Source organism: Bombina bombina, chromosome 6 (genome assembly GCF_027579735.1).
Source record: "Bombina bombina isolate aBomBom1 chromosome 6, aBomBom1.pri, whole genome shotgun sequence".
In the NCBI taxonomy this organism is placed as follows: Eukaryota; Metazoa; Chordata; class Amphibia; order Anura; family Bombinatoridae; genus Bombina; species Bombina bombina.
Window position 1 is genome coordinate 112,777,021 of NC_069504.1, and position 26,943 is coordinate 112,803,963.

Below are 26,943 nucleotides of genomic sequence, written 5' to 3' on the forward strand. Positions count from 1 at the left end.
ATGAACCGGCGTTAGCCCAGAAAGCTCTTAACTCCTGACTTTTTTCTGCGGCTGGAGTTTTGTCGTTAGAGTTCTAATGCTCACTTCAGCCACGACTCTAAATACCGGCGTTAGAAAGATCCCATTGAAAAGATAGGATACGCAAATGGCGTAGGGGGATCTGCGGTATGGAAAAGTCGCGGCTTGAAAGCTAGCGTTAGACCCTTTCCTGACTGACTCTAAATACCAGCGGTAGCCCAAAACCAGCGTTAGGAGCCTCTAACACTGGTTTTGACGGCTAACGCCAAACTCTTAATCTAGCCGTTAGTGTTTAACCATGGATTTCCAAAACGGGTTCCTCCAAATAGGGATGCTTCATAGGATTCGACCTGGGGGTAAGCGGCACTTCACAAACTTGGCACAGGACCATCAAGAAGGCACTTAAGTGACCAGAATGCCTTCTGAATCTCACTCGATAATGCCTCCTGAAGTTAGCCCGGCAGTGTGCAGCTGTCAACACCACCAGCACTAGCAAGCAGCTACATACGTTTCACCCGTGCAACATACGGACTTCTTCCAGCTAATGTCTGATTGGTGTAACCAGCCCCATGATTTTAAACATTTTTTTGACTCTGCCTTCATTGTTTCAGAACTCAGTGAATATAATTATCAATCGGATAAGTTGCTACATTGAACAGTACATTGTATATTTACACAATTTGTACAAAGATTGTTACAAATGTATTTATAGAGAGATCTTTAAGGTGACAGCATTTAAAAAAAGCTCAACCAACAAGTAGCGATTGTCAGGGCCGTCTTTAATATTGACTGGACCCTGGGCAAAAATGCCCCATGCAATTTCGCTCTCCACCCCAACATCCCAAAAAACAACTAAATCAATTTTTTTTTTAATTATTAGCCCAGCAGTGGATCATCCACTGCTGGGCTAATCATTTTAAAAAAAATTAAATACATTGCAATATGTGAAACTGGACCTAAGCAGAACTAATAAGTAGATAAATATATAAATTCCTCCACTGTGGATTCATTTAATATTCTTTTGAATGTGATTCTAGTGTGAGGTTAGCTGGTTAAAGAGATTTAGGGCAGCCAACAGGAGCAAAGCAAGGTAAAGACTGAGGAGGAAGCATGGAGGTGCAGACAAAAATAAGTTTACTGACTGGAACAGCAGAACTACTATGGGAATCTGTAAAATCTGAGACAGAGAGAAAACAAAAACTATAAAAATAAAACTTACATTAATCTGTGAAGTATCAGCATTACACTATACATCAGCCACAGCAGCACATGTCACTTCTTTGCTAGGAATAAGTTCCCTCTCACCCTGCACTAGACAATGCTGCATGGGGAGTGGCGTGTGTGCACTCACTTATTCTTCCCACTGACACCTTTCTACAAAGCACTGTTCTCCTAACAAACTTCAGTTAGTTGATCTTAGGGCCACAGCAGAAAGAGCAGGGCTAAGGGGACCAGCAGACAGGATGCTGTCTGTCCAAGGCTGCATGGATACAGTGTGGGATAAGTCACACAGCCTCAAGACTGAAGAGAGCAGTATATGCAGCAGCACAGATACTCAAATCATCACATCCTTGCCGCTCCAGCTTTCTGCTGCATGCGCCTACAGTCAGCCCTACCCAGAAACAATCCACACCACCAGAACAGTGACCTGGTAACAGTGGTAACCCCAGTAGGACCTTTTCTGATGCAGTGGGAATGGCTGGATACCAAGTTAAGGCTTTGCATTCAGTGCTGCACAGTGCACATCTAAAACAGCACATGGCAATAGCTTGGCATGTCACATGACACCGGCACGTATATATATATATAAACAGAGTACTTTTGACTGTGACAGTATTAGGATTGAATGTATGTGTCCCCCATGTCACATCAGCAGTCTGGTATGAACCATAAAAAAAAATATATATATATATATATTTTTTTTTTAATTTTTTTTTTTAGGACTCTTGGGCCCATCAACAGAAACTGGGCCCTGGGCAGCTGCCCCTTTTGCCCTGTGTTAAAGACGGTCCTGGCGATTGTAAAGGTGATCTTACAGACCGTAACTATTGGAATTCAGATTTTAACTCTTAGTAGACCAAAAAAGGGCAAATATATATATATATATATATATATATATATATATATATATATATATAAAAGATTTAAAGACAAATCTAATAAAAAAAAGTTAATTTTTAGTATTTCATTTAGGTGTACTCAATATTAACCCAAAAGGCTATAACATAGTATAATAAATCTATATAGTCAATTTTAAATCAAACAGGGTTAACCCTTAAAGGACGAACAAACTTGACATAAAGGGGAAGGGAGCACACTGCTGTATTTGACAAAATTATTATTATTCATGAGCCCACTATAGAATTTATAAGGCCATTAATTAATCTCCAAGAAAGGGAGCAACATTTATTTCTTCATTCAGACCTTGAGGTTTCAAGCTCTTAATGTTATGGATTCATTTACACTCTTTTTGTAAGAGTTTTTGATCCAGATTGTCACCCCTAGTTTTCATATCTACCAGTTCAAGACCCCTACATTCAAGAGATTCTTCATTGCTAGAATGATGGTCATAAAAATGTCTCGCTACACTGCTACTTTTAATGCATTGTTTTTAATGTCTTGCTTGTGCTCCTTTATTTTCTTTTAGCTTTCTAAGGCCTAGATTTGGAGTTCGGCGGTAGCCGTCAAAACCAGCGTTAGAGGCTCCTAACGCTGGTTTTGGCCGCCCGCTGGTATTTGGAGTCAGTGATTAAAGGGTCTAACGCTCACTTTACAGCCGCGACTTTTCCAAACCGCAGATCCCCCTACGCCATTTGCGTAGCCTATATTTTCAATGGGATCTTTCTAACGCTGGTATTTAGAGTCGTTTCTGAAGTGAGCGTTAGAGCTCTAACGACAAGATTCCAGCCGCCTGAAAATAGCAGGAGTTAAGAGCTTTCTGGCTAACGCCGGTTCATAAAGCTCTTAACTACTGTACCCTAAAGTACACTAACACCCATAAACTACCTATGTACCCCTAAACCGAGGCCCCCCCACATCGCCGCCACTCGATTAAAATTTTTAACCCCTAATCTGCCGACCGCCACCTACGTTATATTTATGTACCCCTAATCTGCTGCCCCTAACCCCGCCGACCCCTGTATTACATTTATTAAACCCTAACTTGCCCCCCACAACGTCGCCGCCAGCTACTTAAAATAATTAACCCCTAATCTTCCGACCGCAAATCGCCGCCACCTACGTTATCTCTATGTACCCCTAATCTGCTGCCCCTAACATCGCCGACCCCTATATTATATTTATTAACCCCTAATCTGCCCCCCTCAACGTCGCCGACACCTGCCTACACTTATTAACCCCTAATCTGCCGAGCGGACCTGAGCGCTACTATAATAAATGTATTAACCCCTAATCCGCCTCACTAACCCTATCATAAATAGTATTAACCCCTAATCTGCCCTCCCTAACATCGCCGACACCTAACTTCAATTATTAACCCCTAATCTGCCGACCGGAGCTCACCGCTATTCTAATAAATGTATTAACCCCTAAAGCTAAGTCTAACCCTAACACTAACACCCCCCTAAGTTAAATATAATATTTATCTAACGAAATAAATTAACTCTTATTAAATAACTTATATCTATTTAAAGCTAAATACTTACCTGTAAAATAAATCCTAATATAGCTACAATATAAATTATAATTATATTATAGCTATTTTAGGATTAATATTTATTTTACAGGTAACTTTGTATTTATTTTAACCAGGTACAATAGCTATTAAATAGTTAAGAACTATTTAATAGTTACCTAGTTAAAATAATAACAAATTTACCTGTAAAATAAATCCTAACCTAAGTTATAATTAAACCTAACACTACCCTATCAATAAAATAATTAAATAAACTACCTACAATTACCTACAATTAACCTAACACTACACTATCAATAAATTAATTAAACACAATTCCTACAAATAAATACAATTAAATAAACTAGCTAAAGTACAAAAAATAAAAAAGAACTAAGTTACAGAAAATAAAAAAATATTTACAAACATAAGAAAAATATTACAACAATTTTAAACTAATTACACCTACTCTAAGCCCCCTAATAAAATAACAAAGCCCCCCAAAATAAAAAATTCCCTACCCTATTCTAAATTAAAAAAGTTACAAGCTCTTTTACCTTACCAGCCCTGAACAGGGCCCTTTGCGGGGCATGCCCCAAGAATTTCAGCTCTTTTGCCTGTAAAAAAAAACATACAATACCCCCCCCCCAACATTACAACCCACCACCCACATACCCCTAATCTAACCCAAACCCCCCTTAAATAAACCTAACACTAAGCCCCTGAAGATCTCCCTACCTTGAGTCGTCTTCACCCAGCCGAGCCAAATTCTTCATCCAAGCGGAGCAAGAAGAGGTCCTCCATCCGGTAGAAGTCTTCATCCAAGCGGGGCAGAAGAGGTCTTCCATCCGATTGAAGTCTTCATCCAAGCGGCATCTTCTATCGTCATCCATCCGGAGCGGAGCGGCAGCATCCTGAAGACCTCCGACGCGGAACATCCATCCTGGCCGACGACTGAACGACGAATGACGGTTCCTTTAAATGACGTCATCCAAGATGGCGTCCCTCGAATTCCGATTGGCTGATAGGATTCTATCAGCCAATCGGAATTAAGGTAGGAATATTCTGATTGGCTGATGGAGTCAGCCAATCAGAATCAAGTTCAATCCGATTGGCTGATCCAATCAGCCAATCAGATTGAGCTCGCATTCTATTGGCTGATCGGAACAGCCAATAGAATGCGAGCTCAATCTGATTGGCTGATTCCATCAGCCAATCAGAATTTTCCTACCTTAATTCCGATCAGCCAATAGAATGCGAGCTCAATCTGATTGGCTGATTGGATCGGCCAATCGGATTGAACTAGATTCTGATTGGCTGATTCCATCAGCCAATCAGAAAATTCCTACCTTAATTCCGATTGGCTGATAGAATCCTATCAGCCAATCGGAATTCGAGGGACGCCATCTTGGATGACGTCCCTTAAAGGAACAGTCATTCGTCGTTCAGTCGTCGGTCCGGATGGATGTTCCGCGCTGGATGTCTTCAGGATCCTGCCGCTTCGCTCCGGATGGAAGAAGATCGAAGATGCCGCTTGGAGAAGATGTTTGCCGGTCCGGATGTCCTCTTCTTGCCGGATAGGAGGAAGACTTTGGAGCCTCTTCTGGACCGGATTATGGATCGCCAACCCCCGCTTGGGTTGGATGAAGATCTTGGAGCCAGGACGGATCGGTGATACCTGGATGGTGAAGACAAGGTAGGAAGATCTTCAGGGGCTTAGTGTTAGGTTTATTTAAGGGGGGTTTGGGTTAGATTAGGGGTATGTGGGTGGTGGGTTGTAATGTTGGGGGGGGGGGTATTGTATGTTTTTTTTTACAGGCAAAAGAGCTGAAATTCTTGGGGCATGCCCCGCAAAGGGCCCTGTTCAGGGCTGGTAAGGTAAAAGAGCTTGTAACTTTTTTAATTTAGAATAGGGTAGGGAATTTTTTATTTTGGGGGGCTTTGTTATTTTATTAGGGGGCTTAGAGTAGGTGTAATTAGTTTAAAATTGTTGTAATATTTTTCTTATGTTTGTAAATATTTTTTTATTTTCTGTAACTTAGTTCTTTTTTATTTTTTGTACTTTAGCTAGTTTATTTAATTGTATTTATTTGTAGGAATTGTGTTTAATTAATTTATTGATAGTGTAGTGTTAGGTTAATTGTAGGTAATTGTAGGTAGTTTATTTAATTATTTTATTGATAGGGTAGTGTTAGGTTTAATTATAACTTAGGTTAGGATTTATTTTACAGGTAAATTTGTTATTATTTTAACTAGGTAACTATTAAATAGTTCTTAACTATTTAATAGCTATTGTACCTGGTTAAAATAAATACAAAGTTACCTGTAAAATAAATATTAATCCTAAAATAGCTATAATATAATTATAATTTATATTGTAGCTATATTAGGATTTATTTTACAGGTAAGTATTTAGCTTTAAATAGAAATAAGTTATTTAATAAGAGTTAATTTATTTCGTTAGATAAATATTATATTTAACTTAGGGGGGTGTTAGTGTTAGGGTTAGACTTAGCTTTAGGGGTTAATCCATTTATTAGAATAGCGGTGAGCTCCGATCGGAAGATTAGGGGTTAATAATTGAAGTTAGGTGTCGGCGATGTTAGGGAGGGCAGATTAGGGGTTAATACTATTTATGATAGGGTTAGTGAGGCGGATTAGGGGTTAATAACTTTATTATAGTAGCGCTCAGGTCCGCTCGGCAGATTAGGGGTTAATAAGTGTAGGCAGGTGTCGGCGACGTTGTGGGGGGCAGGTTAGGGGTTAATAAATATAATATAGGGGTCGGCGGTGTTAGGGGTAGCAGATTAGGGGTACATAGGGATAACGTAGGTGGCGGCGGTTTACGGAGCGGCAGATTAGGGGTTTAAAAAAATATGCAGGGGTCAGCGATAGCGGGGGCGGCAGATTAGGGGTTAATAAGTGTAAGGCTAGGGGTGTTTAGACTCGGGGTACATGTTAGGGTGTTAGGTGCAGACGTAGGAAGTGTTTCCCCATAGGAAACAATGGGGCTGCGTTAGGAGCTGAACGCTGCTTTTTTGCAGGTGTTAGGTTTTTTTTCAGCTCAAACAGCCCCATTGTTTCCTATGGGGAAATCGTGCACGAGCACGTTTTTGAGGCCGGCCGCGTCCGTAAGCAACTCTGGTATCGAGAGTTGTATTTGCGGTAAAAATGCTCTACGCTCCTTTTTTGGAGCCTAACGCAGCATTTGTTTGAACTCTCGATACCAGAGTTAATTTTATGGTGCGGCCAGAAAAAAGCCCGCGGAGCGTTAACAGCTCTTTTACCGCCGAACTCCAAATCTAGGCCTATATGTTTTGCCTGTATAGTACATTGGGCAATCACAATAAACCATATATACAACACCTTCACTCCTGCAGTTAATATGACCCTGTATTTTGTGATATCTACCAAATTTGTCCAAAAAACTATTACCTGTGGTCATATTCACACACACTGAACAGTGCGCACATTTAAAATTACCATCTCTTTTTGTTTTACTGGTCAGCCAATTGTTATCTTTTTTGGTTACTAAGTGGCTGTGTACCAACTTGTCTCTCAAACTTGGAGTTCTTTTCAGGGTCATCAAAGGGGAATTACCCATAAAACCTGCAATGGTGGGTTCGTTAATAAGATATTATGCCAGTGTTTCTTTAGGGTTAATCGAATATCCTGCTATCGATTATTAAATGAACGGATAAATCTTATAGCGGACCCCTCAGAGGGCATGTTTATTTGTTTGTCTTTTTATAGAAGTATTTATCTATTGACATTTTTAGTCTTATCATAAGCATTTTTAAGACATTTCTGAGAATATCCTCTTTCCCTAAAGGGATACTCAATCAAAATTAAACTTTCATTATTCAGATAGAGCATGCCATTTTAATCAAATTTCCAATTTACTTCCAATAGTCTTTTTATATTTAAACTTTTTGAGTCACCAGCTCCTACTAAGCATATGCAAGAATAAGTGTGTATGCATTTGTGAATGGCGGATGGCTGTCACATGGTACGTGTATGCATTTGTGATTGGCTGATGGCTGTCACATGGTACAGGGGGAGTGGAAAAAGACATAACTTTTACAATTGTCAGAAATAAAATCTACTACTCAATTGAAGTTCAGACTAAGTGCTATTGCATTGTCTTGTTATCTTGCAATTGTTGATTATGCAAACCTTTAAACCTCTTTTTGTGCCATTTGCTTCCTCCGTAAAATTGGTCAAATTCGGAACAATTCCTCCTATGATGGAGATATTGGCTATAGGGGATGTTATAAATCATTTTTTTTTTGATGATGACTATCAAAAGACTTAAGGGCATTGCCAGCTGTTTCTTTACTGTGAGTTGCAGTTCAAAGTTCATTATTGTCATTCAAATTCCGCAAGTTCAGAAAAGTTATCTCTCTTGCACTGTGGCTGAATGTAAACTTCAGATTCCAATCGTTCTGATTTAGTTTGTCCATGAACTCAATTAATTTAAGTTCAGTGTCCTCCCATAGTAGGAACACGTCGTCTATAAATCTCAACCACAGTGCAATAGAAGATTCATCATTACAATTTAAGATATTTTCTTGCTCCCATTTCCCCAGGTAAAGACAGGCATAAGTAAGTGTGCAACAAGTCCCCATGGCAGTCCCTAAGATTTGTTCAAACCATTTGTTATCAAACAAAAAATAATTGTGTTTCAAAATAAAGGATACTAAGCTTAGAACAAAATCTGTATGATAATCATATTCCTGGCCTCTTTGTCTCAAAAAGAATTCACACACTTCTAAACCCCTCTCATGAGGGATACTTGAATATAATGCTTCTACGTCAATCACTACCAATAGGGTATTAGGGTTAGTGGCAATGCCATCTATCTTTTTCAAGACATCAATTGCACCCTTCACATTGGAAGGAAGGTTTAATAAATGTGGTCTTAGACAAAAATCAACGTACTGTGAGATTTTCTCAGTCACTGTGGTTGAGATTTATAGACAAAGAGTTCCTCCTATGGGAGGACACTGAACTTACTGTTCAGTGTGTACGAATATGACCACAGGTAATAGTTTTATGGACAAATTTGGTAGATATCACAAAATACAGGGTCATATTAACTGCAGGAGTGAAGGTGTTGTATATATGGTTTATTGTGATTGCCCAATGTACTATACAGGCAAAACATATAGAGAGCTAAAAGAAAGGATAAAGGAGCACAAGCGAGGCATCACAAATGCATTAAAAGTAGCAGAGTAGCAAGACATTTTTATGACCATCATTCTAGCAATGAAGAATCTCTTAAATTTAGGGGTCTTGAACTGGAAGATATGAAAACTAGGGGTGTAGTAAATGGATCTATAACATTAAGAGCTTGAAAGCCCAAGGTCTGAATGAAGAAATTAATTTTGCTCCCTTTCTTGGAGATTAATTAATGGCTTTATAAATAAATATATTAGTGTGCTCCCTTCTCCTTTGTGTCAAGTTTTTAGTCCTTTAAGGGTTAACCCTTAAAGGACTAAAAATTGACTATATAGATTTATTATACTATGTTATAGCCTGTTGGGTTAATATTGAGTAGACCTAAATGAAATACTAAAAATTGAGTTTTTTTAATAGATTTGTCTTTAAATCTTTTCTATATATATATTTTTTGCACTTTTTTGGTCTACTAAAAGTTAAAATCCAATAGTCACGGTCTGTAAGATCAACTTTACGATCACTCCTTGTTGGTTGAGCTTTTTTTAAATGCTGTCACCTTAAAGATCTCTCTATAAATACATTTGTAACAATCATTGTACAAATTGTGTAAATATACCATTTACTATACAATGTAGCAAATTATCCGATTGATAATTATATTCACAGAGGGATGAAACAATGAAGGCAGAGTCATAAAATGTTTAAAATCATGGAGTTCGTTACTCCAATCAGACATTAGCCAACAGAAGCACGTATGTTGCATGGGGCAAACGCACATAGCTGCTTGCTAGTGCCGGTGGTGTTGACAGCTGCACACTGCCAGTCTAATTTCTGGAGGCATTATCAAGTGAGATTCGGAAGGTGTTCTGGTTACTTAAGTGCCTTCTTGCTGGTCCTGTGCCAAGTTCGTGAAGTGCCGCTTACCCCTAGGTAGGTCGAATCCTGCAAAGTATCCCTATATGGAGTAACCCATTTTGGAAATCCATGGTTAACCCCTAATTAGGGATGGGCGAATGTGTAAATTTCCGAAGTTGAATGTTAGAACGAATGTTATTACCGAAATTCAATTTATAAATCCGAATGTTGATAAGAATGAATATTCTTAAAAATTCTATAATCGAATGCTATTTACAGTTTTCGAATGTCGCTTTCGAATTCGAATGTTTATAATTATATTGAATGTCCACATTTCGAAATTTAACATTCTATTTAACAAATACTATTCAGAAGTTCAATAGTTCATGTGGTAGGGAGGGAATCTAGTAAACTGATACATAATAGATACAAATATATAATTTCGAATGTTTCTATATAGAATATTGCATAATTCGAATATTACATTTAAAGAAAGCATTAGAAATACTATTACAAACATATAAATTCGAATTTCTCGAATTCGAATATTGCATAATTCGAATATTACATTTAAAGAAAGCATTAGAAATACTATTACAAATATATATTCAAATTTTTCAAAACTAATATTTTCGAATGTAATCATAAAATTCGAAACCGAACATTCGAAAAACGAATGTCAGAATGTTATGTAAACATTCAAAATTCGATTTGAACGAACAAATGTGTTAAAATTCGTTTCATTTTTTGAATGTTGCGAAGCATTCGTCCCTTCCCTACCCCTAATACAGGTATTCACAGTGAGGAAGCCAATGAAGAGCCCTGCTTACACTGTACGTCACAACTGGTGGCTTTTTGTGTTAGTACTATCTGGGCTGTGATATATGAATTATCTGTATATGCTTACGAGGAGTCCGCTGAAGTATTTCACTAAAGGTACTTTTAAGGCTTGTCTACCTATCTGTTGGAGCCATTGAACCAGTATAAGCTTCTAAATATACTTCAAAGTGTTTATTTACCTGGGGGCTACACAATGAGCTATATTTGGGCAATTTCATATTACCTACAATAATCCTTTCACCACTATTGGATTACAAATACCTGCCTGACTTGGTTGGTTTTATATATCAGCACTGGACCGCCAAAATTCAAACTTAAACTATATTTAATGTTGGGACAGTAATTGTATTACTCACTCTCTAATTTTGCCTTCTGAAAGGACGTTGCTTTTCTTTGATGTATATATTCATTTTACAAGTGTGTCAATGATCATTCTGTTTGCTGCAGACAATATTTAATAATATGTTGAGTAAATAATAGCCTGCTATTCTGTGCTTGGACTCATTTCTGGAAGACTTTTACTCTTATTGAGACTTTTCAGTAAATCCATAGATTGCAAAACAATATCAACCCACAAGAACACTTTTTCTGTGAACCACATCCTAATAATGTCCAATCTTATCCTTCTCTGATCTCTAGCACATTGAAAATTGAACTTTTCATAATATCTTTATTGATCAATGCCACTTAACTTCTATTTCTGCATATATTAATTCCTGTAGCACAAAGTGACCACTCTTTAATTTGTGTTATGTTCCACTCATTGCTGCAAAAAGAATGTTTTTCTTGGTGACATTCTAAGAATACCATTTTTCTTATTGAATAATACATAATGAAGATTGGACATTTTTTAATTGAATTCTTTTTACCCCAGATATTTTTCTCATTAGCCAGTGAAGCTCAAAAGGCTAGGATTTGGGCAAATGAGATGGCCTCGTCCTAAAATAAAAGCAGCAATGATTACTGTGTTTCAAAGAGACCTTGAACGTGACCTTGAAATTGAAAAGTGCCACCGGGTTTGTCCTCTAATAGATTAATCTCTCTCTTTCTATTGTGGCTGAATTTTGCAATAAAAAAAAAAAATTCTGCTTCATTTCAGTATAAGGCATTTGTCTCCCAACATGCTATCTGTATTCATAAGCAAAATGGTGCTATGATTAATTCTTAGGATACCAGTGCCTTTGCAACTTGCCACAACCCTTAAACACAATTACCTCTATGAATGTGTTTATATTATATTGTATTATATTAATTTATTCAAGCAAATATACCAATCTGGATGAATCCATTTGCTTAAGCCGATTTGGGCTTTCTCTTTTCTGCCCTGAAGGCATATTGGGTCTGGGGGATTTCTTAACTGGTATACGCACCTTGTTCACAAATCCCCTGTCATGAATACATTGGGACAACGCTGTGAATTTTTTTATATAGCACTAGACACTTATTTGCCTCTTCTTTATGTCTTAACTCTTGAGCCACTACCTTTTCACATTCACAACAACACAGAGATTAAAAGGAGATGACATTTTTGAAAATTCCAGCAAATTGTCATTATTTGTTTAACCCCTTCTCTACCGGGACTTTCAGAGAAGAACTTGCTTAAAATTCCCGGAGAATTGTTAACATATTTATACAGAAATAGAGCCTTGTTTTTTTATTTACCTGTCAAAACTATATATCTTTTTAAGTAGACAACCCAAGGTATTGATCTAGGCCCATTTTGGTATATTTCATGCAACCATTTCAAAGCTAATTGCGATCATATAAGAAAAATTGTTAACTTTTTAACAAACTTTGGGTTTCTCCCTGAAATTATTTACCCAGAAATTATTGTAAAAGCTTTTCTGGGATCCCCTTTGCTCAGAAATAGCAGACATACATGGCTTTGCCATTGCTTTTTGGTAATTAGAATGCTGCTAATTGCAGCTGCACACCACACTTCTATTTTTCCCGGGTGTGAAGGGGCTAATCAGGTAGCCTGTAAGGTTAATTTTAGCTTTATTGTAGAGCTTACGCTCCCACCTAACACCTTGCACCCCCTGATCCCTCCCAAACAGCTCTCTTCCCTCACTCACACCCATTGGTCACCACCATCTTAGGTACTGGCAGAAAGTCTGCCAGTATTATTTTTTTTTTTCTGCAGTGTAGTTATCCTCCCCAACCCTCCCACCTCCCTGATCCCCCCAAATAGCTCTCTAACCCTCTCCCTCCCGCTACTTGCGGCAATCTTTAGCACTGGTAGCTGTCTGTCAGTATCTATAAAACACATTTTTTTTTTATATTTTAAAAAAATATTTTCTGTAGTGTAGTGGTCCCCCCACCTCTGGCGATCGTTAGTTAGGGTCTCGCCTCCCCACATTTTTATCTGTAATGTAGCTCCCTATACCTCCCCTTTATTTTCTTTTGCTGCAGTGTAGTTTCATCCCACTCCCTTTGGGTTAAGGGGTTAAAATGTCTTATTAATGATTACTGATTCTGAAACATCATAAAGCTAGAAATTAAAACATTTATCACAATAAAATCAGCACTATACCAAAGGGTCATGATTTGTAGGTTAAAAGACAGCAAGTTCAAGAGTCATAGCTCTACAAAAAGTGTGGCTAATTTATGGAATATACTTTCAGCAGTGGTTTTAAGGACAAATACTATAAGGGAATTCAAGAAGAATACCTAGGCCATAAATATGGCTGCTCAAAGAATTAATTAATTAAACTTACACTTTAGAATGAAATATGAGCAGACTCAAGAGGCTTTTTAGTTTCTGTCTGACATCAAAATCTGTTTCTATGTTTTAAAAAGGACTAGTAAATACAATAGTATTGTATAATCAACAAATGTACAACACACTCTACATGTAAAATAAGCAGTCTATTTTATCCAGCAAACTTTAAAATGTCATTCCATTTCCTCGCCCCTTGTATCATGTGACAGCCACCAGCTAATCACAGACCCATACATGTTTACACTGTGAACTCTTGCACAAGCTCAGTAGGAGCTGGTAATTCAGAAGCTGTGTCTAAAAGGTTAATTTTATTTTATATTTTTACTGTTTCTATTTTCAGCTTACTAGTCAACACTGGAAGGACTTTGTTACATAGAATACAAAGGGCTAGATTATGAGTAGAGCACTATTTATCGCTCCCATATTACAAGTTGAAAATAAAAGGTTTACACTTGACACTAACACAACGCTCTCTAAAAGCCGAAGTTAGAATATTGCGACCATGTTAGCGCATTCCCCCAAATACTTCAATGAATAGTGAAAAGTGGAAAAAACACCCAACAAGTCGCGCAAACGTGTTTAACTAAGTGCTCTAACCCTACATGAGATATGAATGTTTCTCATTCCAATGTTCTTCACATAGAATAATATATTCGATTTACTCATAAATACTTATTTCTATATATCTGATTTTTTTTGTAATATATATATATATATATATACAGTACATAGGTATAGATATATGCAGATATAAAGAACATTGGGATGTGAAATATTTACAGTAAATACATAGTTATACAATTTATTAAAAAAATATTGCAGAAATATTATTTAGAACAAAATGTACTAGGGAGCGCTTAAATAAAGCTGAAGCGTATCATAAACGGATAAGAGAAATAAAATATAAAAATATAAATAAATAAATATTCACTACTCAAACAGACAATTGCAGAAGATTAACCGCAAGAGTAAAATTGACAGTGAATACAAAATAAACCTAAAAAAATTAATATATATATATATATATATATATATATATATATACTGTATATAAATATTATTTTGCATGTTTTCAGCTATTTGTCTGCAAAGGGCTCCGATGCACTTATATATGTCTATATATGTATACATATGTATTTATGTTTTTATATGTGTATACTGTATGTCTGTAAATACATATATATAAACATATAAATACATATGCACACACATATATATATATATATATACATACATATACATATTTAGATATGTATATGCATGTATCTCTATGTTGAAGCCCTTTGCAGACCTTTTTTTTTAACACCTGAAACCTATGATGATCATTTTTATTAGATAGTGTTATAATGAGTGTAACTGTACGTTTTAGCGTTTTTTTAATGTGTGTTTTGAGCAACTTTTTACTAAAGCGTAACAGTTAACTAGAACTCTGAGGTTGCGCTATCCAGCCTCGCGCTTAATTAAATTGCGCTTGAGCGTTGTAAAACACTTGCGATAAACCCTTTTTCGCTCACGCGCAACAGTTAGCGCACCAATCGTAATTAGCCCATAATATGAAATTAAAATTCAGCTTTAAATGTTAAATTCTTAAAAACACTGATTTATACAAAATGCACAGCCTTAAGTAAACACAACTTGCATTTTAAAGTTCTCTATTTTGTACTCTATTCTTCTAAACGAAACCCCTTATCAAGCTTTTAAGTTAAAACAATATATTTTGCATTCTTTATAGGCAGAAGAAGAGCGGTTGGATCTCTTAATATCAGTTTGAGTGGCAACTAAACTTTTGCATGTAACCTGCTGTCTACATTCAAAGAAATCATTTCCAACTAACATTTCACATTTCAATTCCCTGTCTGCTTTTTAATTTAAAATTTAGGTTGATTTAATCTTAAATACATTTTCCAGAAGGACATTTTAGTATTGCAGCTAGCTTGACCTATAATTTTCATCTATTAAACATAAATGGGCATATTTATCAAGCTCTGTACGGAGCTTCTCCATAACCTGTCTGCCTGCACTGAGGCAGCGGACAGGAATCAACCCAATCAAATATGATCTGGTTGATTGACACCCCCTGCTAGCAGCTGATTGGCTGGGAATCTGCAGGGGGGCGTCATTGCACCAGCAGTTCACAAGAACTAATTAAACAGAGAGTATGCTGTCGGCATTTATCGATGTGCAGCGGACATGATCCACTATATCGGATCATGTCCACTCGCACAATCATAAATATGCCCCATAGTTTGCTTTAATTGTTGCATTACAGTATTGATTCCCCACATGAGTAAATTTTAATTTTTTATTTATTTTTAGGTACTTTTAAAGTAAAGGATATTTTTGTTCTAAAACGGAGTTTACATTTATTTTTGTACATAGAAAAGATCTGCTTTTTAAAAGTGTTTTAAATAACGATTTTGTTTGCAACATTTTGCTCATTCTGATGTCTTCACAGACTGTATTTTGCGACACTTTTAGAAAATTAACCAGAGATATAATCTCTGGTTAATTTTTGGAGTGCTAATTGATACCACAAACTCGCGGTAGCAATAACCAGCCACTTGTCATGGCTGGTTAATTATTGCGCTCCCACAAACGGGCAAATTTGCCCGTTTGCGGGAGTGCAATAATTTAGTGCTCCACTTGTAATCTAGCCCAATGACAATTCAAAAGACATTATAAAAAATTGAGTATTTCTAGAAATTGAATCCAGAACATAGAGTTTAGTCAGAGCATCAATATTTTATTTGTCTTGATAAACTTGCCTCTGCCATTTATAGACTGCTAAGGCTCTCAGGGGATTTCATTTATACCTATGAGCTTTCAAGAACAACCAACACTAATTATCTCACTGAGTAAATATTACTTCGCAATGTCAGGTAGTCAAAGGGTTTCCAAATGATTGGATTTGACTCTTGTGTAACAGTACTGGTTAAATAAACATTAAGCACTAAACCTTCAGAAATGCACAAAAACAGTGCTTGACATGAATACAAAGAGGAAAACGAACCAGCAGCCTCACGGGTTGACATGGCAGCGGTAACAGCAGCAATCAATACATATTATAAAGGCTGAAAGGATTCATATTGAAAGGGAAAGCTGTTGAGAAAGCTGTTACTGCTATCAAAGGAACATCTCAGATGTAATACCATTTTAAACAAGCCAATTAGATTAACAATCACTGCTAAAGGAATTATTCCCCTATGGAACTTGATGATAAGTCAAGGCTGTAGTGTTTTCTCATCGTAAACTTGTTAGAGTAATATAAAGGTTAATGAGGAATGATCCCTTATAAGTTATAAGAGCTCAAGATATTACTGGTAAAGTGATTGTGATTTTTTTTTCTTCCAGATTAAGAGATGTTGTCACCTAGTGAAAACATATACAACCGTAGCACAGCAAATGCATTGCATCATCTTTGCTTTGGAAAAAATTATAATTATTATTCTTTATTTATAAAGTGCCAACAGATTCTGCATCGCTGCCCATGGGTACAAATATAAAAGTACAACAGCGAAACAATACAATAAAAGGCAATAATAAAACAAACACTTTTAAAATGAAAAGTTAATAGGTGTGCCTACAAGTGGTGTATTCGTGCTCAAAGGTGTTAATTAAAACCCTATAACAAATGTTTAAAATTAGTGCAAACAAATGACATATTAATATGTCAAAAAGCATCAAAAGAAAATAAAAATCGTAAATAGAAAGTCCAATAGGTGGCAAGTGTAAACGTATAAATACGGTGAGCAACTGGGTGCGGAGAGTCAATCAAGGGATAATCACATATGTTCCAATATATTCCCCAAATGGTGTTATATAAAAACCAAGGTCCAAAGATCTGGAATACAGGATGGCAGCTCTTCTTGTGTGAATGGCCGTTTACTCTAAAGAATCCTAAAAAACAAATCAAAAGAAGGCACCCATAGTGTAGTACATTCTTGAAAGACAAATGTGGCAATTATATACGGAAATTCACTCACATTTCTTGAAGCACTTTCAAGTGCTATATTTGCAGGCCATATATTCAAGAGTAGTCTGGCTAATTCGCAACCCCTATCAGGAACCGGATAATAGGTCTCCTCCTCATCAGTGAGCTGATATAATTGGATCCCAAGGAATAGTGTAATACCAAACACATAGACAGCGACACATTTCACAGTGGACACACTGTTTCATCAGGCTGATATTGAAACAATACATATGTTTACCTTTTATACAGACAAAGATCCAATCGAAATACATTTAAAAACACACACCCTCCCACTAATTAAAATGTGTTTCAAATGGGCGCATATGTGACAAATTGTCAGTGTATAACATCTGATCTGGTACAATATAGTCTGAAAGACACTCCCAAGTGAACAATATAAAATACCTAATAAAAACTAAACAAAGTTAAAAGGTTAAAATAATCGTTAGTGCAATGTTTGTTTTTTACAATAAAATACAAAATTTTACAGACAAATACAGGGGGAATTGAGGGCCCTATTTCCGTGGGAACTTACAATCTAGATGGGTAGGATGATGGGAAACAGGAGGTGGGGACTGCAAAGATGAGAATGATATTAGTGAGGAGATAGATGAGGGCAACTGTTACGTAAGTGAAATTCATTTGTTACTGAGTCGGGTGATAAGCTTCCCTGAACAAAAAGGTCTTTAGGGAGCGTTTAAAGGAGGACAGGTTTGGGGAAAGTCTGACAGCTCGAGGAAATGCATTTGAGGGTTGGTGCCGCCTGAGAAAAGTCCTGTAGTCCAGCATGGGAGGAGGTGATGGTAGAGGATGCAAGGAGCAGGTCATTGTTGGATCTTAGGGGGCGGGCAGGAGTATATTTGTTAATGAGTGAGGACAGGTAGGGTGGGGTAGCATTGGTGAGGGCTTGTGATATGCATTTACTTGTTTTTGTACTGAAAGCCTAAACCAGTATGTAAAGGGACGTGCCTATGTTTAACGCTTTATTAACTATTTTTTGTTAAACAAGCTAAATATGCTTTGAGGCACACACAGACATGATATGTGAGCTTATGATTAAAGGGACAGTAAACAAATCATAACAAGAATATGTTTTCGATATCTTGCAATACGTTAATATATTAGGAGAGCATGAAACAATTTGAATTCTTTAATTTCAAATAAAAGTGATAACATAAAATGCTGTAATTTGTTAGAACATTTAATTAATGCGCATTAATTAAATAAAACTATCACAATCTATAGGGGATTTGCTTCAAAAAGGATTTTAGTTTTCCAACTGAATTGGTTGCCGAGTTTCTTGATTAATCACAATGATTTTTTTCCCCCTTCTGAATGAGTTATGAACTATATAGCTCCAGAAAAGGACTTTCGTGATAAGTACCTGTTTCAAAATAGAAACTTGTAGGTCTCCCAAATCTTACTCATACAATAGCCTAGTTACACCTCTTAAAGGGACAGTATACTATAAAATTGTTTTTCCCTTAATGTGTTTCCAATTACTTTTTTTACCAGCTGCAGAGTGTAAAATATATAAAATTTGCTTTTTTAAGGCTTATTTGTGTATATGAATTAGCTGATTTTTTGTTTTGAAGCCACAACCTAATAAAATGGGTTGAGCTTGTAGGTATAATCAGATCTCATTACTTTATCACATTGTGTACATATACATGCTTCTTTATCTTATATCTGTCCATAAACCAATCAGCAATACTTGGAGGGATCAATGGAAAATTTACATTTTATTACCTTATCTCTTCTATAACCCACTGTGAGTGTAATTACTTCTGCTGGGTGTGTTTACACAGCTTGGCCTTGGGGCCAAAAACTTTCAGGATGGGTGGGGATACCACAGGCTAAATAAACTATCTCAAGTGCCAATATAAGGGTAATGGAAATACTTGTAAATAATTTAATACACTCCAGCAGGTAAAGTGGATCATTTGGGAACAAATTAAATGGGAGAACATTTTTTAGTAAACTGTCGCTTTAAGGCTACAGGGAAGCTCTATTCATGTAACACTTTTGTTCACTCTGCAAGGAAAATACTCATTAACATGTGTGACAAAAACCTATTGTCCTCAGAATCCATCCTCAACACTCGTAAACCAGTAGCATTTTTCATGACTTCTGTAGTCACCACAGGACCCCAACATCTACAAATAATATTATTTTATTTTTCATTTTTAACAATTGATTAAAAGTCACACTCACACTGTCTTGATTACCACTAACAGTACTGGCATTTTAAAAATTGTGTTCTAAAAGGGGATCTGCAGGAAAAAGTGAGAACAGGACCCCAACAGCTAGAGTTGGCATGGAGTAATCTCTTTGTGGCTAAGCTTGTTTCTAAGTCACACTCACACTGTTGTGATTGTCACTAATAGTACAGTCATCTTCATAAATGGGATTGCACAGCCATGATTTCAGAAATAACCTATTGCAATCTGATTCCATTTTCACCACTGGTAAACAATCTGAATGCTAAATGTATGTAGACATAATGGGCCTACTGAGCATGTTTGCTCAATCACTATATTGTCACTTTTAATATTTTATACATACTTTTTATACAATATTTCCATTTATTAAATTTTAAGGTACAGTTTCTTGTTTGGCGTAATCTACATCTGAGATTAAGAACAAGACCAAGGGGCCAAATTATCAAGCTCTGAATGGAGATTGATGCCCCTGTTTCTGTGTGAGAAACAGCAGTTATGAAGCAGCTGTCTAAAGAACGCTGCTCCTTAACTTGTCCATATGCAGTGAGGCTGCGGACATCAATCCGCCCGATCCTATATGATCGGGCTGATTGACACCCTCTGCTAGCGGCCGATTGGCTACGAATCTGCAGGGCGCGACATTGCACAAGCAGTTCACAAGAACTGCTTGTGCAATGAAAATGCCGACAGCGTATGCTATCGGCATTTATCGATGTGCGGCGGACATGATACACTACATCGTATCATGTCCTCTTGCACTTTCATAAATCGGCCCACTAGTGTTTCTATTACAAGGACTTATGATATACTCCTAAGCTGGATTTTAACAGTACTGAAACTGTAAAGGGTTAAACCCCTCCATTGTAGTGAAGATGTCTGTGAAGTCTGTGAAGATATTTAAACAAGATAGCACATTTGTGACCGGGTTTTTGTAGGGAACGCTGCTTTGTGAGAGAGAGAAAAGTTCAACCACCTTCACAATAGTGCGTTTTACAGTGCTTGGACCTACATTATTGAACTCACATTCCCAAAGGCACAATCCCATTTACGTGGTTGGACAAAGATGCATTTCCTATATAAAGAGAGAAAAAGGTGTATTATTTGGGCACGCTAACGCTAATAAGCCTAGAACTGTATTCAATATCATATTAAACTAAAATGAATGCAGGAAACCTAAAAAATTAAAACAACTTTTAATATACTCAAAAAGAAAAATGATCTACTGATTGGATAATATGACAATTACAGCAATCTGTGATTAGCACAAAATGGGAGGCTATCCCCATTACCCAGTATGCTGGGAGTACAAGAGATCCCTATAGGTATCTAAGTTTGCCACATGGCCTATCTAATCTTTAGTAGTACCCCTAGGTAATTAATTAACAAACATCAAGAATACAAATTGTGAGCTAAACCCGGTGCGTAAATAACGCTAAATATTTAGCGGTATCGCACTTTCCATAGCGCTGCTATTACAAGTTACAGAAAAACCTTCTTTTGTTGTGCGATATGGTGCGATAAGCTCCATATCGCACAAAAGCCAAGGCCTGACTTGACGTGCTTGGGCACAAATCCCCCCATAGACATCAATGGAGAAAAAGTGTTAGAAAAAACTAACACCTGCGATTGCGGAATGGTGATCGCTTTAACGCAATCCCCATTGATGTCTATGGGGACAAGAAGGTTTTTTTGTTTAAATCTAACACCCTAACATAAACCCCTAGTCTAAATACCGGTAATCCGCCGCCCCCGACATCGCCAACACAAATTAAATTTTTTAAACCCCTAATCCGCCGCACACCCGCATCGCTATAACCTAAATAAACCTATTAACCACTAAACCACCGGCCCCCCACATTGCAACACATTAAATTAAACTATTAACCCCTAAACCTAACACCCCCTAACTTTAAATTAAAGATACAATATAACTAACCTTTAAATTAAAAAAAACTTACCTGTGAAATAAAAAAAAAAATAAGCTTAAAACTTTAAATAAACCTAATATAACTATTTTAAAAAACTAAAATAAACGAAAAATAAAAAATCCTAACACTACGAATTTTTTTTAAAAAACTAACATTACAAAAAAACCACTAACATTATGAAAAATAAAAAAATCTAAGATTACAAAAAATAATAAATGAAATTATCCAAAATAATAAAAATTAAACCTAATCTAATACCCCTATAAAAACAAAAAACCACACTAAAATAAAAACACCCCCTAATCTAACAATAAAGGGCCTAAATTAAATTAAAAGGGCCTTTTGTAGGGCTATGCCCTAAGTTAAACTATGCCCTAAGCTACCCCTTGCTCCTAAAGGGGCATTCGTTTGGGCATTGCCTTTAAAAGGACAATCAGCTCTTTTACTGCCCATAAAAAATTTAAAAAGCCCTAATCTAAAAGAAACCCCCTCCAAAAAATGTAAAAAAAAACCTAACACTATCCCCAAAAAATGTACTCACAGTTCCTGAAGTCTGGACATCCATCTTTAGCCAGGCGGCGACAAGTCTTCATCCAGGCGGGGACATCTTTATCCATAGCGGGGGCATCTGCTAAGTTCATCCCGGTGGTGCGGAGCTGTGGCAGCGTGGAGCTGAGCAGGACCAGCGGTGACAAAGACATCCAGCATGGAGCCTCCTCTTCATGCGATCTCTGCCGCACACTGAAGATTTCATGCAAGGTATCCCTTTTATATTTGGGGTACCTTGCATTCCTATTGGCTGAAATATTCAAATCAGCCAATAGGATAAGAGCTGCTTAAATCCTATTAGCTGATTTGCTCAGCTCTGTGCCGCCACAGCTCCACGCTGCCACAGCTCTGCGCCACCACAGCTCCACGCTACCGGGCTGAAGATAGAAGATGCCCCTGCGATGGATGAAGATGTCGCCGCCTGGATGAAGACTTGTCGCCGCCTGAATGAAGATGTAATGCTTATTTATGATGTGGATCACAACTGCAGAGTGTTATAATTGGTATGAATGTATCACCAAACAAGCTATTATATAGCATAGACCATATATGTTTTAGTGAAATTTGTTGACTTCTGTATATATAGTGTTGCAAAGAATAAGAAACTATTTTGTTGCAACTTGATTTTATACTATTCTTTTATGCTTGATCCTGGAATATGTGTAGATAGGCTACTACTGGAAATGTATAGAGTACACCCTGGGTGCAAGTCCGGTCTTGCTAGCAAAGCCTTACGGAACTATAAGCAACAGGAGATATCCTAAGAGACGCTGCACTGCCTGAGGTCTGTGTTGTCAGAGGAGAAACACTGCGGTGTTAGAGCAGGCTGTTACAATTTCAGGTGCAGCGGATTGCGGGAGGAAGTCAGATGCAGCTCTAGACGGTGAGACTTTACTGCGAGGAGTGACACAGTGAGCCTGTTAGCAAACAAAGTGAACTAAGGAATAATAACAGCTTCTTACATGATTTTAGAGTAAAACACTATGGGATGGAGAGGTTCCTTTAAACTTTTTCTTTGGGAGAGGACAGCACCCAGAGCATAATCAGAGGAATCAACTTCCAATATGTATTGTAGAGTGGGGCCTGGGAACTGTAGAACTGGAGCGGATGTGAAAGAGATTTTTAAGAAGTTGAAAGCTTCAGTAGCTTGGCTATTCCACTGAAAAGGTGTGCTGGAACTGGTGAGTCTGGTGAGGGGTTTTGCAATTCTTGAGAAATTTCTTATAAATTTTCTGTAATAGTTACTAAACCCAAGGAAACACTGTAACTCTTTCCTGTTGGTAGGTTGTGGCCAGAGTCTTACAGCCTCTACCTTATTTTCCTGCATCTGGATGCCTCTAGGGCTGATGGAGTATCCAAGGAACTCTATTTCTTCGGTATGGAAGACGCACTTCTCGGGTTTTGTGTAAAGCCGATGGACATGAAGTCTAGACAAAACCCAACTTACGTGTTTGATATGTTCCTCCAGGTTGTTCGAGTACACCAAGATGTCATCCAGATAAACGACAACAGAGGTATCCAGCAAGTCATGGAAGATATCATTGATAAAGAACTGAAAAGTGGCAGGAGCATTGGTTAACCCAAATGGCATGACCAAATATTCAAAGAGGCCGTACCTCTTCCTAAAGGCGGTCAGCTACTCATCTCCCTCCCTAATACGTACCAAATTATAAGCCCCTCTCAGATCCAACTTTGTGAAGATCTTAGCATTATGAAGCCGTTCGATCAGTTCCGGGATGAGAGGTAGAGGGTATCTATTCTTGATCGTTATCTTATTCAATTCCCTAAAATCAATGATACGTCGTAGGGATTGATCCTTGTTTCTAACGAAGAAGATTCCGGCTCCTGCTGGAAAAACTGAGGGGCAGATGAAACCTTTTCTCAAGTTCTCATCCAGATAGGTCTTTAGGTGGTCTAATTCAGGTTGGCATAAAGGATATAGATGCCCATACGGAGGTGTTGTGCCAGGTTTAAGGTCAATCGGACAGTCGTATGATCGGTGAGGAGGTAGACTTCTTACTGAAAATTTCTGAATATTTGGAGTAAGCCTTGGGAATTAGTGTTTGTTCCGTCGGTAGGTCAGAGATCTGTAGCAGAGAAGAGTGGTTGTGACAGGTTTGTAGGCAGTAAGGGGACTCTAGCTTGAGTTGCAACATTTTCCAGTTAATTATTGGTTCATGTAGTTGTAACCACTGTAGAACAATGAGGAAAAGAGGTGAGAGAATGACGTTAAAACAGATGTATTCTTGGTGTGAATCAGAACTTACTAATATAGGTATAGTGTGGTGAGTGATTGGACCAGAGGATATCTCAGAACCATTTACAACATGAATAGAGATAGGAGACTTTTTTTGCATAAGTGGTATTTTATTTTAGATGACAACAGCCTTATCGATATCATTTCCGTGTGCCCCGGTATTAATGATGGCCTCTCTCATCATACGATTGCTTTCCCACTGTAAAGAGAGAGTTAAGGAACAATGAACAGGCTTATCATGTACAATTAGAGAAGTCAAGTTAGATGAGGACTTACTGTTTTTATTCTTAAGCAGAGAAGGGCAGTCTCTGACTGTATGTGATGGGTTTCCACAGTACATGCATAACCCCTTAGATTTCCTTCTAAAACGTTCTTCAGAAGTTAAAGGTCCTCGAATGAAACTTATCTCCATAGCTTCAGAGTTGTTAGTTGATGCAGGGGGTGGTGTAGAAGGGTGCGTAGGGTTCCCAGACCTTTTGTATGCTGATTCACTGTAATGGCGCTCAGACTTCCTCTCCCGGGAGTCGCCTATCTATTTGCATGCATAACTTCATTAAGGCCTCCAGAGAGTCTGGCATGTCTGTATGGGCTAATTCATCTTTAATCGAATCCGAAAACTCTGTTATGTAGACTTCAACAGGATGATTTCCTTGTTTCAATTTTCTCATCTTTCCTTCAGCAGTAAGTTGTAAAGTTCATCCATTACTGCAAGGAATGAATTTAAGGAGGATAGCACCGGGTTATCTGTTTCATAGAGGGTGTCCGCCCATATGTGGGGTTCTCCTCTGAGATAGGTTATCAGAGTTAAAACCTTCATTCTATCGTTAGAGTAAGTCTTAGGTTTTAGATTGAAGGTCAGTAGACAGGCATTTTTGAATTGCCGATATAGGCTCCTGTCTCCTTGGAACGGTTCTGGTGGTGCTATGTGTGGTTCTGGAGTGTTATCAGTAGAGAGTATTTTCCCTGAAACAGTGTCTCTAATGACCTTCCTAAGGGTCTCATTCTCCACTGGAAAATCCCTTAAACTTTGACTGAGTTGATCTACTCGTTGTGATAGGTTGTAGACAATTTGGGGCAGGTCTGCTGGATCCATCGTTTTAAGGCTTAGTTATTCTGTAATGCTTATTTATGATGTGGATCTAAGGTAGGAATTTTCTGATTGGCTGATGGAATCAGCCAATCAGAATCAAGTTCAATCCGATTGGCTGATCCAATCAGCCAATCAGATTGAGCTCGCATTCTATTGGCTGTTCCGATCAGCCAATAGAATGCGAGCTCAATCTGATTGGCTGATTGGATTGGCCAATCGGATTGAACTAGATTCTGATTGGCTGATTCCATCAGCCAATCAGAAAATTCCTACCTTATGATCCACATCAATAAATAAGCATTACAGAATAACTAAGCCTTAAAACGATGGATCCAGCAGACCTGCCCCAAATTGTCTACAACCTATCACAACGAGTAGATCAACTCAGTCAAAGTTTAAGGGATTTTCCAGTGGAGAATGAGACCCTTAGGAAGGTCATTAGAGACACTGTTTCAGGGAAAATACTCTCTACTGATAACACTCCAGAACCACACATAGCACACCAGAACCGTTCCAAGGAGACAGAGCCTATATCGGCAATTCAAAAATGCCTGTCTACTGACCTTCAATCTAAAACCTAAGACTTACTCTAACGATAGAATGAAGGTTTAACTCTGATAACCTATCTCAGAGGAGAACCCCACATATGGCGGACACCCTCTATGAAACAGATAACCCGTGCTATCCTCCTTAAATTCATTCCTTGCAGTAATGGATGAACTTTACAACTTACTGCTGAAGGAAAGATGAGAAAATTGAAACAAGGAAATCATCCTGTTGAAGTCTACATAACAGAGTTTTCGGATTCGATTAAAGATGAATTAGCCCATACAGACATGCCAGACTCTCTGGAGGCCTTAATGAAGTTATGCATGCAAATAGATAGGCTACTCCGGGAGAGGAAGTCTGAGCGCCATTACAGTGAATCAGCATACAAAAGGTCTGGGAACCCTACGCACCCTTCTACACCCACCCCCTGCATCAACTAACAACTCTGAAGCTATGGAGATAAGTTTCATTCGAGGACCTTTAACTTCTGAAGAAACGTTTAGAAGGAAATCTAAGGGGTTATGCATGTACTGTGGAAACCCATCACATACAGTCAGAGACTGCCCTTCTCGCTGCTTAAGAATAAAAACAGTAAGTCCTCATCTAACTTGACTTCTCTAATTGTACATGATAAGCCTGTTCATTGTTCCTTAACTCTCTCTTTTACAGTGGGAAAGCAATCGTATGATGAGAGAGGCCATCATTAATACCGGGCACACGGAAATGATATCGATAAGGCTGTTGTCATCTAAAATAAAATACCACTTATGCAAAAAAAGTCTCCTATCTCTATTCATGTTGTAAATGGTTCTGAGATAACCTCTGGTCCAATCACTCACCACACTATACCTATATTAGTAAGTTCTGATTCACACCAAGAATACATCTGTTTTAACGTCATTCTCTCACCTCTTTTCCTCATTGTTCTACAGTGGTTACAACTACATGAACCAATAATTATACTGGAAATGTTGCAACTCAAGCTAGAGTCCCCTTACTGCCTACAAACCTGTCACAACCACTCATCTCTGCTACAGATCTCTGACCTACCGACGGAACAAACACTAATTCCCAAGGCTTACTCCAAATATTCAGAAATTTTCAGTAAGAAGTCTACCTCCTCAC

At 37.7% G+C, this 26,943-nt stretch overlaps 1 protein-coding gene across 1 annotated transcript; it reads right to left on the minus strand.

The window, feature by feature from the left end:
* Positions 1-24,843: 24,843 nt before the first annotated feature.
* On the minus strand, positions 24,844-25,272 carry LOC128664332 (protein LDOC1-like). Its single transcript, XM_053719172.1, has one exon. The coding sequence runs from the start codon at positions 25,270-25,272 to the stop codon at positions 24,844-24,846; it is 429 nt and encodes a 142-aa protein (XP_053575147.1).
* Positions 25,273-26,943: the final 1,671 nt, after the last annotated feature.